Source organism: Apus apus, chromosome 1 (genome assembly GCF_020740795.1).
Source record: "Apus apus isolate bApuApu2 chromosome 1, bApuApu2.pri.cur, whole genome shotgun sequence".
In the NCBI taxonomy this organism is placed as follows: domain Eukaryota; kingdom Metazoa; phylum Chordata; class Aves; order Apodiformes; family Apodidae; genus Apus; species Apus apus.
In genome coordinates, this window is record NC_067282.1 from 1,553,057 (window position 1) to 1,568,148 (window position 15,092).

Below are 15,092 nucleotides of genomic sequence, written 5' to 3' on the forward strand. Positions count from 1 at the left end.
TTATGGGAATTGCCTTGTGCTCTGCAAACTGCTCTGGTGATCTGCTGAAAGGAAACATCCAAACGCACTCTAATATTTCAGAGATTTCATTGCAGCCAATCTAATCAGCTAAGCTGAGAAGCCCAAGTACTTGGGGGCAAGGGGAAAAGCAGGTGGCTGATCACGGATTTTTCATTCACACCCAAGGAAACACGACACTGCACGGTGGGAAACATTAATTTCTGCCTCCTGGGCTCTCCTGCAACTCCCTGATGTCCACAACGGTCAAAGGTTCCGCGTTGCAGTCACAGGACAAGGGGAATGGTTTTAAGCTGGGAAAGGAGAGATGTAGGTTGGACATGAAGAAGAAATTCTGGGCTGTGAGGGTGGGGAGAGCCTGGCCCAGGTTGCCCAGGGAAGCTGTGGCTGCCCCATCCCTGGCAGTGTTGAAGGGCAGGTTGGATGGGGCTTGGAGCAGCCTGGGCTGGTGGGAGGTGTCCCTGCCCATGCAGGGGGGTTGGAACCCGATGATCTTGAAGGTCTCTTCCAACCCAAACCATTCTCTGATTCATTTTATTCTCCTTCGATTAAAACAAACTTCCTGCCACAGGGTGGCTGGTTGTGGTGCATTCCAGGTGCTCTGCTCCCTGTGCCTTGGGATACACCGGGACCTGGGTGCCAGTCTCATGGGACTGCTCCAGCCACTGCCCCTGGGGGCTCAGGGTGACAGCCCCTTATCGACCTGAACCCCCCAGCTCAAGTCCAGCTCTTGCTGCCCCACTTTGCTTGGGCAACCTGAAAAGTGCTGGAGAGGAGGTGATGGCTGCTGTTCCTTTGCTGCACCCTTTCTGCATCCCGCTGGGGAGCACCTCCTGGGTGCCACAGGCTGTTCCCTGCACCCCAGGCTGTCCCCTGCACCCCAGGCTGTCCCTGCACCCCAGGCTGTCCCCTGCAGCCCAGGCTGTCCCCTGCACCCCAGGGTGTTCCCTGCACCCCAGGCTGTCCCCTGCACCCCAGGGTGTTCCCTGCACCCCAGGCTGTCCCCTGCACCCCAGGCTGTCCCCTGCACCCCAGGTTGTTCCCTGCACCCCAGGCTGTCCCCTGCACTCCAGGCTGTTCCCTGCACCCCAGGTTGTTCCCTGCACCCCAGGCTGTCCCCTGCACCCCAGGTTGTTCCCTGCTCTCCAGGCTTTCCCCTGCACCCCAGGCTGTCCCCTGCACCCCAGGCTGTTCCCTGCACCCCAGGTTGTTCCCTGCACCCCACCCATGGTGGACTTGTGCCTTGGAGACTGGGCCACCAAGCAACACGCTGGTGGTGGCTCTGGGCAACAGCTCTGTGGGATCCCTGTGCACTCTGCACCCCTCTAAAGCATCCCCCTGCACCCCCCTTTGTGCACCCCTTGCACCCCACATACACACCCCTGCACCTCTTCTGCACCCCCCCCGTAAACACCCCATGGACTCTGCACACCCCGGGGTACAGTCTACACCTCCCCCCCCACCACAAACACCCCCCCACCTTCCTGTGCCCCCCCTCATTCACCCTTCCATTGCCCCCCCCCCATTCACCCTCCTCCATTCACTCCCCTCCCCCCCATCCCCCCGCCCCCCCGGTGCCCCCCCCCATTCACCTCCCCATACCCCCCCCGGTACCCCTCCCATTTACCCCCCCATCCCTCCCCCCTGCCCCCCCATTCACCCCCTATCCCCCCCCCGCTGCCCCCCCCTGTTCACCCCCCTATTCACTACCCCATTGCCCCTCCCCGTTCACCCCCCATTGCCCCCCCATCCCCCCCCCGTGCCCCCTCCATTCACCCCCCCACCCCCTCCCATTGCCCCCCAATTCCCCTCCTGGTGCCCCCCCCATTCACCCCCCCCCATTCATTCCCCTCCCCCTCATCCCCCCCCCCCCCCCGTGACCCCCACATTCATCCCCCATTCACCCCCCCCCGATGCCCCCCCCATTCACTCCCACCCCCCCCGTGACCCCCCCATCCCCCCCCGGTGCCCCCCCCCGATTCACCCCCCTATCCCCCCCCCGGTGACCCCCCCACATTTATCCCCCATTCACCCCCCCCCCCCACATTCACCCCCCGTGACCCCCCAATTCACCCCCCCATCCCCCCTCGGTGACCCCCCCACATTCACCCCCAATCACCCCCCCCACATTCACCCCCCAACCCCCCCCCATTTACCCCCCATCCCCCCCATTCACCCCCCCCCACATTCACCCCCCAACCCCCCCCATTTACCCCCCATCCCCCCCATTCACCGCCCCCCACATTCACCCCCCAACCCCCCCGATTTACCCCCCATCCCCCCCATTCACCCCCCCCCCACATTCACCCCCCAACCCCCCCGATTTACCCCCCATCCCCCCCCATTCACCCCCCCCATTCACCCCCTCCCCACATTCACCCCCCCCACTTACCCCCCATCCCCCCCCATTCACCCCCCCCATTTACCCCCCAACCCCCCCTATTTACCCCCCTTCCCCCCCATTCACCCCCCCCCACATTCACCCCCCAACCCCCCCCCCATTTACCCCCCAACCCCCCCCATTCACCCCCCCCCCACTGCCCCCCAGCGCCCCCCAGCGGTCCCAGCAGCCCCTGCGCCCCGGGAAGGCGGGGCCGCTCTCTCCCGCCGCGCCGCTCTGTCCCTCCCGTCTCTATGGTGGCCGCTCTAGGCGGCCGGGAGGCCTGGCCTCCCCTCGCCGGGCCTGGCCTCCCCTCGGCGGGGCGCTCCCGAGCCGCTCCTCCTCGCCTTGCCTTATTATTATTTTATTTTTGCCTCCTTTCCACCCCCCCCCCCCCCCCCCCTCCTCTTCCCTTCCCCGGCCTCGCTCAGCCCCCGTCCCCGCCTTCCCTCCTCTCCCTCCCCGCTCTCCAGGCCCGTGAGGAAGGGCCGGCCTCTCCTCCTCCTCCTCCTCACCATCATCATCATCATCGTCGTCCCCCCCCCCCCGAAACCCGCCTCGCCCCGAGACGGTCGCTGCCCCTTCCTCCTCCTCTCCTCCTGCAGCGGGGGCCGCGTCCTGCTGCCGGGGGGAGGGAGTTGATGCGCAGACCCAGCGCAGCACCATGCAGCCCCCGCCGAGGAAGGTGAGGGACCCCCCGGGCTGGGGGGGCGGCCCAGAGGGGCTGGGGGGGCTGGGGGGGGGGGGTCTGGGTGGGCCTGGGGGTTGGGTGGGGGGGTGTGTGTGTGTATGTGTGTGTGTGAGGAGGGATGAGGGTCTGGGGGAGTGGGTGTTGGGGGGGCTGTGTGTGTATATGTGGGGGGGGTGTATGTGTGTGTGGGGTGTGTGTGTGTATGTGTGTGTATATGTGTGTGTGTGGGGGGAGTGTGAGGAGGAAAGAGGGGGTCTGGGGGTTACTTGTGGTGGGGGGGTGTGAGGAGAGATGAGGGGGTCTGGGGGAGTGGGTGTTGGGGGCCTGTGTATGTGTGTGTGTGTGTGGGGGGGGGCTGTGTGTGTATATGTGTGTGATGGGGGGTGTGAGGAGGGATGAGGGGGTCTGGAGGAGTGGGTGTTGGGGGGGGGCTGTGTGTGTATGTGTGTGTGGTGGGGGGTCTGTGTGTGTATCTGTGTGTGGGTGTGAGGAGGGATGAGGGGGTCTGGGGGTTGCTTGTGGTGGGGGGGTCTGTGTGTGTGTGTGTGTGGTGGGGGGGAGTTGTGAGGAGGAAAGGGGGTCTGGGGGTTGCTTGTGGTGGGGGGGTCTGTGTGTGTATATGTGTGTGGTGGGGAGGGTGTGAGGAGGGATGAGGGGGTCTGGGGGAGTGGGTGTTGGGGGGGCTGTGTGTGTATGTGTGTGTGTGTGGTGGTGGGGGGGTAGTGAGGAGGAAAGAGGGGGTCTGGGGGTTGGTTGTGGTGGGTGGGCTGTGTTGTGTGTGTGTGTGGTGGGGGGCTGTGTGTGTATATGTGGGGGGGGTGAGGAGGAATGAGGGGGTCTGGGGGTTGGTTGTGGTGGGGGGGTGTGAGGAGGGATGAGGGGGTCTGGGGGAGTGGGTGTTGGGGGGGCTGTGTGTGTATGTGTGTGTGTGTGGTGGTGGGGGGGTAGTGAGGAGGAAAGAGGGGGTCTGGGGGTTGGTTGTGGTGGGTGGGCTGTGTTGTGTGTGTGTGTGGTGGGGGGCTGTGTGTGTATATGTGGGGGGGGTGAGGAGGAATGAGGGGGTCTGGGGGTTGGTTGTGGTGGGGGGGTGTGAGGAGGGATGAGGGGGTCTGGGGGAGTGGGTGTTGGGGGGGCTGTGTGTGTATATGTGTGTGTGTGTGGTGGGGGGGGTGTGAGGAGAAATGAGGGGGTCTGGGGGTTGGTTGTGGTGGGGGGGGGTGTGTGGTGTGGTAGGGGAGGTGTGAGGAGGGATGAGGGGGTCTGGGGGTTGGTTGGGGGTGTGTGTGTGGCGGGGGGGCTGTGTGTGTGTGGGGGGTGAGGAGGAATGAGGGGGTCTGGGGTTTGGTTGTGGTGGGGGGGGCTGTGTGTGTATGTGTGTGTGATGGGGGGGTTGTGTGTATATATGTGTGTGGTGAGGGTGGTGTGAGGAGGAATGAGGGGGTCTGGGGGTTGCTTGTGGTGGGGGGGCTGTGTGTGTATGGTGTGTGTGGTGGGGGGGGTGTGAGGAGGGTTGAGGGGGTCTGGGCGAGTGGATGGTGGTGGTGGGGCTGTGAAGTCTGGAGGCAGATGAGGAGAGGGAGAGCAAGTGTTTGGGGTGGAGGTGAATTGGGAGTGGGGGGGGTCTTGGTGAGGGTGGCCCAGCAAGGTGGATGTGGTGGTGGTGCTGGTGGTGGTGGGGGTTTGGAAACGATTGTAGGTTGGTAAAAGGAGGGGAGGGGAGTTTTGGAAACGATATAGGGAGCCAAATCCTGGCTCAAACCAGGACAGTGGTGGTGGGTCAGGTGTGGGAGGTGAGCTCTGGAGGCACGGGGAAGGGGCTGGGGGAGGAGGTGGTGGGGAAGGACTGGTGAGGAAAGAGGTTCTGGGGGGCCAGTATTTGGTCAGTGGGTGTTGGAGGGGGGCTTGGCTGGGTCTATACCCACAGGAGGTTCTGCAGATGAAGGGGAGCAATGGTAGGGGCTGGAAGGGGGGTCAATGACTGCAGAGATCTTGGTTGTTGAGACCATCTCTGCCGGTGGTGGGGTGCTGCTGGCTGTGTTTGAAGAGGGCTCAGCTGCGTTCGGGTGTTACGGTGGGTTGATACCAGCAGCCATGGGTTGGTTGTCTTGGAGTAGAAGGTCACATCTGGAGTGGATGCAAGGATGCAGGCTATCCCAGCGTGGAGCAGGAGCCCGGGCAAACAGGGACAGCCAAAAAATGTGCAGCATATGTGTGATGGGAACAATCTGCAACTGCGGCGGGGAGGCTTTTTTTGTGTCTTTGTGGTCCATGGGAATGTGAGGTGCTTTGCTTGGGAGGGGGACTGGTGTGGGAAGAAATGTCGGAAGGAATGTAGATTTGGGGGGGGGGGGAAATAGGCTGTTCCTGGTGAGGCTGTTTGTGTAAGCAGGTTGTTCTCCGGGAGAACTGAGCTGTGCTGGGGTCTTGAGCTGTGTGTAAGTGCTGGGTAGATGGAGATTTATTGGTTAGTTCTTCTGAAGGTTGTGTGTAGTGGTCGGCGTGTGGAGAGAAAGGAGGAGCTAGGGAAGGTGAAGGGGGTCTCAGGATGGAGAGGCTGCTCCTTTGCAGGATCCCTGGAAGGGACTTTTGTGGGTTTTTTTGAGATCTGTGCATGGTGTGTGTTCTTTGCCGTGCTGCCTGGTGAGGGGGGTTCGGGCTGCGCTCCTTTGCGGTCCGGTGGTCGTCGCTGGCCGTAGATGCTGGAGATTTCCCGTGTGATGTGGAGATTTCTGGGTGAGGAGAGGAGATTGCAGGGGTTTGCTGCGCGCAGTGTGTGAGGGTGACTCGGAGAGGTGGGGAGGGGAGGAGGAATTGAGAAGGGAGCGTAAACAGAAATCCCTTGTCATCCCCCGAGCTCCCCAGTAGCCCTGGCAGAAGCAGCTGCAGTGAAGATCTCTTCTTGCCTCTCGACCTCTTGTTTTGCTGGTCGACTCTGCTTTTGTTAAACACTTTAAATTTCTATTTTCCTTTGCATTTGGTAACTTATTTGTATTTACATGCCTGCTGTTCTTTGCCTGTATTATTTAATTTCAGATTACGTCCATGACGTGCGTCATCTTCTGTGGGTTTATTTATTTTGGGTAGGGTTTTTTTTCATAGACAGATGCAAACGAAAATGAAAGTTCGTATTAAAAATAGACACTTTTTCTGCTTCAAGGTGGGCATACGTGTGATTTTTTGGGGTTTTATAATGTGAAAACCTTATCATTCTAGAATGTCATTGAAGAGTGCTTGTTGCTGGGGGATTGTTTTCAGAGTTAAAATCAAGGAGGCTTTTGCTAGCTGAGGAGATGTAGTTTTTTTTTTAGGCTTGGCTAGTGAGGAAGAGGAAGATCTGTGTCATCTTCCTCTCTGAATTTTTCATCTCTCTTCCCCCATTACAGTAACTGTTTGGCATTTCTGTCCTCATGAATACATAATGTTCTTCAGACAGGCTGGTGATCGTTTTTTTAGGCAAATACATGGATTCCTTGTGACCACTAGAGGACTTAAATGTCAAGACCTTTTGTTTTATAAAAACAAGAAGAAAATAATCCCAAGATTCCCTTCAAAAAAATCAAATAATCCCTGGTACCTCTGCCAGTGGTGCCACCTGCCAGTTATCAAAGAGGTTCCCAAAGTATTGAAATTTTAACTTCATGATTACAAGGTCCCAAGGGAGCACACCCCAAGGACTAAAAGAAAGTCCAACCTTCTGAAGCCTTTCACAGAGGGCTCTTTTGATCTGATGCAGAATCAAAAAACAACTTGATGTTGAAGCTGTCTTTAAATGATAGCAACTGTTGGACAGTTTAATGAATTTCAGAATTATGTGACTCACACTGAAGTGCTAAATGTCTCTACGCTGTAATTTAATTTTTTTTCCTCTGTGGTCTGCTTTTGCTTTTGTTGCACCCAGGAATCAAATTGCACTTTCATTGATGGTTGAGCATAAGTGTGAGGTTCTTGCCATGTGCAGTGTGAGCCTGCTAAGGTGGCAGCACTTCCTGAAATCAGCCTTTGTGAATGTTGTGTAGGGTTAAACTCCACTCTTAAGGCTGTGTTTGAATTTTCCACTGAGATTGGCAATTTCAAAACAGATGAAGGACATGAATTTTATTTTTTTTTTCTCGTTGAAATTTGACTTAAACTCTACAAAAACTACATGTGGTCTGTGGTTTTGTGTGTGTTTTTTTGTAGGTGAAAGTTACACAAGAGCTAAAAAACATTCAGGTTGAGCAGATGACAAAACTTCAGGCCAAGCATCAGGCAGAATGTGAGCTACTTGAAGATATCAGGTAAGGTTACAGAAAATGTTACCAAAATTCCTCCTAAGATCCAGTTTTTGGAAGAACATTTGAGTTACAAAACTTCAGGAACTGACGATGGAATTTCCTCTTTGGATTTCCTGCTTTTAGGCTGTTAAAGTTTTGACACAGCTGGAAATTATAACTGGAGCTAACACAATGCAAACCATTTTTTCTTCTCTTCAATGAGGGAAACGTTAAAAAAAAAATGAAGTCACAAACAACATATAAAAAGCATTGGTCTTTTCAGCAGTGTTTCTCTATATAATAGACTAAGACTTTGATTTACTGGTTCTGAGAGGCTGCTAAAATTATTAAAATATTTTCAACCCACTGATGATTTATGGCTTGCTAGAGACAGCTTTAAACACCACTTTTAAATAGATTGCATTTTTAACCAGAAACTTATAAGAAGATATTTGCATTTATAATTTAAAACTCTGCACAGGTTAAGTTCAGTAGGGAGAAATCTACATGACATCAATTGTGGGGGTTTTATTATTCATTTTACCTAATGTGATGGCTTCTCTGGAAATGAAAAGTTTGCTATTAAGAAAATACAGTGGTAATTGGTACCTGGCATTATATGGAGGATTCATCATTTAGAGAGGTTCAATTTCTAGGATGGTTCTTCTGTACAATATTCAGCAGTGAGTTCACTGCTGTCCTGCTCTTTTTGGCAGTCTATAGCCCATCCATTAATTATTTAAATGAGACTTCTGGCTTTATATTTGTATATAAAATGCAAATGTGGCAACTTGGACAGAGGAAAAACTGTTTGTCTCACTCTCACAGAGTCCTCTCATCATAAATCAGAATGTTGATCCTTGAGCCTTCTCTGTTTTTCTTCTGTGGGTGTTGAAACACTTTTTTTTTTGGTGTGGGAAAGATCACAGCATTCATTTCCTTAGATTAAAATGGGTGGCTGTGCAGTGTTTAACTAGTGAATGCTGAGTAATAAGTAACAGACTGATCCAAGGAATTTTCCCCCCAGATAAAAGCTTATTTTTAGAACCTCTAGACCAGGTACTGCTGCTCTAGTCCAGGGTTTGTTAGTGTTTCCTATTTTTCAGGAGCTTGTAGTTGCTTCTTTCTGTCTTCTGCTGCAGGATGTGATAAACATTGTTAGCCTGTGGATACAAAACCAGCAAGACAGTTGAAAATAACAGCTTAAAATCTTTTTCTTTAACGTGATGTGATTTCTACGGTTAATTTAATTTCTAAATATGAATGTTACAGATTATGAAACTGTGTTAATATATTTAATTCACTGTCAGTCACCAAATGTTCTCTGTTCAGCATTCTTGCTGCATGCAGTCTGCCTGTGCAGAACCACTGTGTGGATTTACAGATTAAACACTCTTTCAACAGGGAGTGATGTGATGGGATGTGACAGCTCCATCGTGTCAATGATTTGTTCAAATGTCAGATAACAGAGTAAAGAGAGAACTGGAGAATTTCTGCTTAAAAGTATTTGCTGAAACCCCCCCACCTTGGTTTGTGATGCAGAGGCCTTTTAATTGCATCGAGTTTTGAAGGAGGAGCTGGGCTGGGAGGACTTGGTGGTCTGGGTGCTGCTCTGGTGGGTGTGAGAAGTGGGGTGTCACCATCCTCATCCCATGACTTGTGTGTTGACGAATGTATTCAGGATATGCAGCCACTGTGATTCCAGAGTGTTCCAGAAAGCAATGCTCCCTGGAACCACGCACAGGATCTTTTTGTCTCTGGAATGAAGAATTATTTTTATAGGAAGCACCCTGCTGTTATCCAAAAGTATTCCATTCTAACTGAATGCTGTTTGTTTATCAAGACGCGAGAGAATTCGGGTCCTTTCGTGGCACTGTTGGAGCTTTGAACTTTGTGCTCTTGTTTTATGCTGCTCTGAATTCTACCAACAACTGTAGCAGTGGCAGCAGGAAACTCTGAATACATGCTTTGAATACTAGTGACCATGAATGCATATTTTAAAATGTTAAATTATTGCAAATAATTGCTGCATTAGCATTGAAATGCAAGCATTCTGATCACCTGTGCAGTATTTACAAACCATAGTATTTGTATAGGATTTAAAATGCCTACTGACATTTTTCAGATATCACTAGTTCAGTTTTGTAGACAAGCAGAAGGAAGTGACACAAAAAATGGGAAAGTTCTCGTATGAAGTGTGATAGAATGCTTCTATTGTCTAGTGTATTAGTAGATGGTTTTTGGCACCTCACCAGATCATAAGCATACTTGCCATTCTGATAGCTTTGATATCTTTATGCAAAACTGAGCACTGCTTTAAATGTTCATAGTTTGAAGGCTTAAACTATGTCCTTTAGAGAGGATGAAAACTGAGCTGTTTATTCCAAACAGGATTCTTCTTAGGCAGGATAGAGCCTTGTAGGTGTACCTACCTCTTCTCCAGCCCCTTGGAGACTTAATCTCCCTGAGGGCTGTACATAAATAAAACCACTATGTTTAATTAAATTTGAAATATGTCTTCTTTTTGAGTGATACTACAGTGTTTTCTGTGCAAGGATATAAGGTCCTGGAAACCAGGAAGAACAGGCAATATGTTTTGCCTGTGGAAGCATATCTAGGAGTTGACAAAGCTATGTGCCTGTAGTTGAGTGGAAAGCTTTGCTGGGAGTTGGACAACTTTTGATGCAGCATGACATTCTAGTATCTATTTAAAAAAAATAATCAAATATCCCCTGCAGTCTTACAAGCTGTGTTGTGTTTCTCTTTCCTGTGGGAGGTTGGTAGCAGTAAAGCTGAAGTATCTTTTTATGACTTGAGAAGACTATAATAAAAAATGTGTTCTGAAATGGTTTAAAAATACATTTCTGTGTTTATAATCTTTATTTGGTTCTTTGTGTTACATTTCTTCATACTTGATGACTGAGGAATTTGTGGAACAAGTGATTCAGGGTGCTTTTGGGATCATTGGCTCAGTTTTAGGCATGACATATGTTTATCTTCTGCTGCTCACTGAAGCCACCATATCCTTTCACATGGTAGGTCCGTGCTGGCATTACTATAAAAAGATTGTCCTTCTGCAACTGTGTTGGAGAAAGAGGTTTTTAACCTGAGAGGTCAATGTTGGGTTTGTTGTTGTGAAGCAAGAATCCTTCACAGTTTCTTTACAGCTAGAAGGACTTCTTCACTCTATCCACACCTGTCTTCTTTTAGGCAGCAAGCTCATGATGATTTTGTTTTGTTTTGTTTTGTTTTTCCAGGGGCCAACTGGGTTATGAATGGCTGAATTTATCTGAAGTGTTGGCAATTCTAATTTATTTTGGTTTTAAAGATTGCCTTATTTGATTGGTGGTAGTAAATAAATCCCACATCGTGGTCTGAAATTGCCCTTAGCTTGCAGTTTGCTAGGTACACACACAGGCATATTTTCCTTTCGTGTGTGTGCACATGTCTGCAAAATTGTAAAGAGCTCTGTATGATCCACTTTTTAATTCAGCTTGCTATTTCTGTAACATATTTATATGCTAGAGACTTTACAAACTTGTTAGGTGACAGTTGCTTTACCTTGAACATTATCTCCAGGCTGGCTTTTCAAGAGAACTCCACATGCCTTTACAGTTTTTGCTAATGTGTTCTAAAATGTCTTATTTTAAAGCTTCTTCACTTTCATGTTTTGCCAGCAAGAAAGAAATTGTGGTTACATGTCTGTTGAAGTCTGTTCCAAAGCCTGGATGGCTGCTGAAGGGCCTGCTCCCCTCATCAACTGTTTCTGCTGTATCTCTGCAGGAGCACAAGGATGGGTGAGCTGTGTGGATTAGGGGACTCACCCACCTGAAGTCAAATCTCCCCTGACTTTTCTCACAAAAAGGGATTAGTTTTGGAGAAATCCTTTCCCTGATCCAGCTTGCTGCAGGGCTGCTGGTAGCATGAAAGACAGGAGGACTGAGTACCTGAGGAAGGACAGGGAAAGCAAGACTGCAGTAGCAGTCAAGGTTAATGCAGGATTAAAGTCACTTTGTAACTGCAGCCCAAGGTTCTGGGAGGAGGCTCAGCTGCTGCTTTGTGAATTACAGGGCAGGAGACTCTGCCTTATTTGCCTCTTGGCTGATTTTCTGCTGTCCAAAAGTGTTGATCCTGTGTTGCTACATCATTTTAAGTCAGTTGACTGTACAGTGTGTTGAAAATAGATGTAAAGATGGCCTGATTTCTGGCTGAATTTGAATAACAATAGAGTCCTGTCATTTGTTGGGTCCTGAATTAGTTTTTCATCACTTTCAGCTCAGTTATAATGTGTGAAAGGAACTGCCAAAATCATAGGCTCATAATCTTCACATACTCCTGATATGGATGCAAAGATTTGTAGAGATACTTCCTTCTGTTCCTTTCTCTCTTCTGTCCTTGGGCTTTCTCACTCCTTACTTTTTCTTATTTCACATTGTTAAGTCTAGCATATATCTCAGTGTAATGGATCCCATGAATTCATTCAGCTTTTTTTTTCTTTCATAAGCTACATTCTCCTCTATTTCTGTGTCATTCACCTTTCTCTTTCTGCTGCCTTGCCTTTATGTGGTTATTTTCTATCTCTCATACTTTCATCCAAATCTCTGCCTTCTAAAGGTTTTTTCTTCTTCCAGTTTGTCAACTTATTTTTTTGTTTTCCTCCGAAATAATTAATCTCTTCTCTAGTCCTTTCTTTAGCCAATTCTGAGCTTGTGAATTTTCATTAGTTCTTTGGCATCGCCTCTATTTCTGAGGTACTTTTGTATTTAATGTTCAGGAGTACTGTTTGCACCTACTATGTTTGTTAAGCCTCTGTGTTTACTTTCTCACTGGAAAGATTTTTTTGCTGGTCTTCCTTAACAATCGGAGGCCTTTCTGGTCTTGGATGCTGTTGCCCTGTCAGCTGGCACCTGCTTCTGCTCTGCTGAGACAGTAGCAGGATAGATGTGGACTATATGATAGAACCAAAGAATGGTGAAGGTTGGAAGGGAGCTTAAAGATCATCAGGTTCCAACCCTCCTGCCATGAGCAGGGACACCTCCCACCAGCCCAGGCTGCACAAGCCTCATCCAACCTGCCCTTCAACACCTCCAGGGAGGGGGCAGCCACAGCCTCCCTGGGCAACCTGTTCCAGTGCCTTCCTGCCCTCACGGGGAAGAATTTCTTCCTGATGTCTGACCTGAATCTCCCCTCTTTCAGTTTCAAACCATCACCCCTTGTCCTGTCACTGCCCTCTCTGGTGAAAAGCCCCTCCCCAGCTTTCCTGGAGCCCCTTCAGGCACTGGAAGGTGCTCTCAGGTCTCCCTGGAGCCTTCTCTTCTCCAGGCTGAACACCCCAACTCTCCCAACCTGGCTCCAGAGCAGAGCTGCTCCAGCCCTCCCATCATCTCCATGGCCCTTCTCTGGACACTCTCCAACAGCTCCATGTCTCTCCTGTGCTGAGGGCTCCAGAGCTGGACACAACACTCCAGGGGGTCTCAGCAGAGCAGAGCAGAATGGCAGAATCCCCTCCCTGGCCCTGCTGGCCACACTTCTTGTGATGCAGCCCAGGACACAATTGCCCCTCTGGGCTCCAGCCCTCACTGGGGGCTCATGTCCAGCTTCTCATCTCCTCCCACCCCCAAGTCTTTCTCCTCAGGACTGCTCTCCAGCCACTCTCCCCCCAGCCTGCATTTGTGCCTGGGGTTGTGCTGACCCAGGGGCAGGACCCTGCACTTGGCCTTGGTGGACTTCATGAGGTTGGCACTGGCCCTTCTCTCCAGCCTGTCCAGGTCCCTCTGGATGGGAGGAAAAGAAGGAATTCACTGGGGATTTGTGTTTTGTGCGTACTATGAGGACAGAGTACTTCTTTGATGTCTCTAACTTGGTGTCTCATTCCTGTAATAACAAGCCTGAATGAACAGCAGAGCTTATTTATTTTTTTTGAAAAAGAAGGTAAAAGCATGAATGAGTTTGTATCCGTAGATAGCAGGTCGTTGCTGCTAGTTTTAACATGTCATTTTATATATTGAATTATGCTTCACTTTAATAAAGTTCCATGTAACCTTTTGCTATGAATATACTTTGTACTCTCTGATGGAATTTGACTATGCTTCTGTAATCTCAGTGATTATGTTGGTAGGTTCATGATAAGATTTACGGCAACACTGGCAGCCAGTCAAGCTCCTGAAGTAGAAACTAACTGTGCTTCCAATTTTATATGCAGCAAATCTAATAGAGCAGCTAAAATGCAGATATTTTAACAGATACTGTGGAAGGGAAAAGTCTCCTCACAGGATGAATTAGTGCTGCAGGAGGAGAAGTGACTGGGAAAGAGAACTAAAAGAGTATGAATTTGTTTGTGTATATTGCCATATGTGTTTGGATGCCATAAGAGATTCTGAAAAAATAGGAGAAGGTTTTTCTTTTCCTGTCCTGAGGCAAAGTGGGAGTGAGTAGTTTACCTTTCTTCCTGTTCTTTCCAGTCTCCAGCTGCAGGGAATGCAATTTGTTTGGATTTTCTTGAACCCTGTATTGGGCTCCAGGGTGTGTTTGCCTCTGGCTAGTGGATATCTGATAAGGCCTTTTTTTTTAAAAAAAATATATACATTAAAAGTCCTCTCTTTTCATGAGGAGGTCATCTTTTTTTCCTTTATACAGCTGAAAAATTTGTCCTTCTTTGCCACCTTTCCTTTTTCCTCCAAGGTCATTCTCTCAGCAGATGTGATGCTTGCCTCTGGTGTTCGTGAGTTTATTTAAGCAGGAGCAGAGTGATTTTCTGTGCTTACAGGTTCTGAATTCTGCAACCTGGCAAAGTGGAAGGCAGCAGAAGAATTACAAAACCTCAGGAAAACTGTGTGCACAGTACTGCTTTATTCTGGGTTTGTCTCACACTGGAAAAGGCTTTCCTTGTAAGACTAGTGGATTTAGAGTCTAATTTTTTTTTTCTTTAAAGCTTATAATTTTCTTAGGAGTTGATGACGTTTCTTTCTTCTCAGGCTGATTTTTCTCACCACTAGTGAGCATTGTGAGTTCATTTTTATTTTTCTTCTTCCCAAGCTCAGTTAATTAGTTGAGGACACGCCACATAATTCTTTGCTGTAACACTAAATACGTAGAAAATTCAGAAATTTTGAGATGAGTTGGTAGTGTTACCCTCTGGATAATATTCCATATAAAGATACCACAGAATCTGTGGTCTGGGCATGTTACCTATAATTAGGCAGTCCTTTAATGAGATGCTCACATTCTTGATGGAATTAAAATCTGGTGATGTTTTGACTGGAACTGTTTGAGGGAAGCTTGGAATGTACTTAAAACCTGTTGCCTACTGGGTGTGGAAGTCCAAGTTTTGAGTGGAAAAAAAAAAAGAAGTTTCAGTATAAACATAGTCACAGTGTAATGATTCAGGTCTCTCTTGGCACAGTGAAATTGAGAAATGGACCACGCTTGGTTTTTTTTTAAATCTCTGACATACAAAAAGTAATGGATCTCCTGTTTCAGTATTTCAAAGTAGCTTTACAAGGTTTGGTGAGCTGATGAAGATGAAATAATCACAGGATGATTCTTAGGTTTGTTTTTTTTAGCTTCAAGGTTTCCATTTGAGTGAGCTTTTGTTTATGAAAGCAGTTCCAACACATGCTCTGGAAGTCTGATTTTGAAGGGCTTGTGTTTTAGAAGCTTTCAGAAGAATTCAGGCTTGTTAGGTTAGCTGGTGAGCCCTGTGCCTTTACAGAAGACAGTGAAAAGATGATTCTGGTATTAACTAAAACAC

At 49.2% G+C, this 15,092-nt stretch overlaps 1 protein-coding gene and 1 pseudogene across 5 annotated transcripts in view; both read left to right on the plus strand.

The window, feature by feature from the left end:
• The first annotated feature begins 251 nt into the window (after positions 1–251).
• Positions 252–2,354, plus strand: LOC127395003 (uncharacterized; annotated as a pseudogene).
• A 481-nt stretch (positions 2,355–2,835) lies between these two features.
• The window catches only part of FCHSD2 (FCH and double SH3 domains 2), a 194,113-nt gene continuing 181,856 nt past the window's right edge, over positions 2,836–15,092 (plus strand). For 3 of the 5 annotated variants that reach the window (XM_051608682.1, XM_051608686.1, XM_051608684.1), the window contains exons 1-2: positions 5,547–6,246; positions 7,269–7,366. In XM_051608682.1, coding sequence (XP_051464642.1) covers positions 6,193–6,246; positions 7,269–7,366 — 152 coding nt within the window. In that variant the 5' untranslated portion in view covers positions 5,547–6,192. Of the gene's footprint in view, positions 3,084–5,546; positions 6,247–7,268; positions 7,367–15,092 lie in introns of those variants that run through there. The other 2 variants (XM_051608683.1, XM_051608685.1) reach the window with 1 other exon arrangement.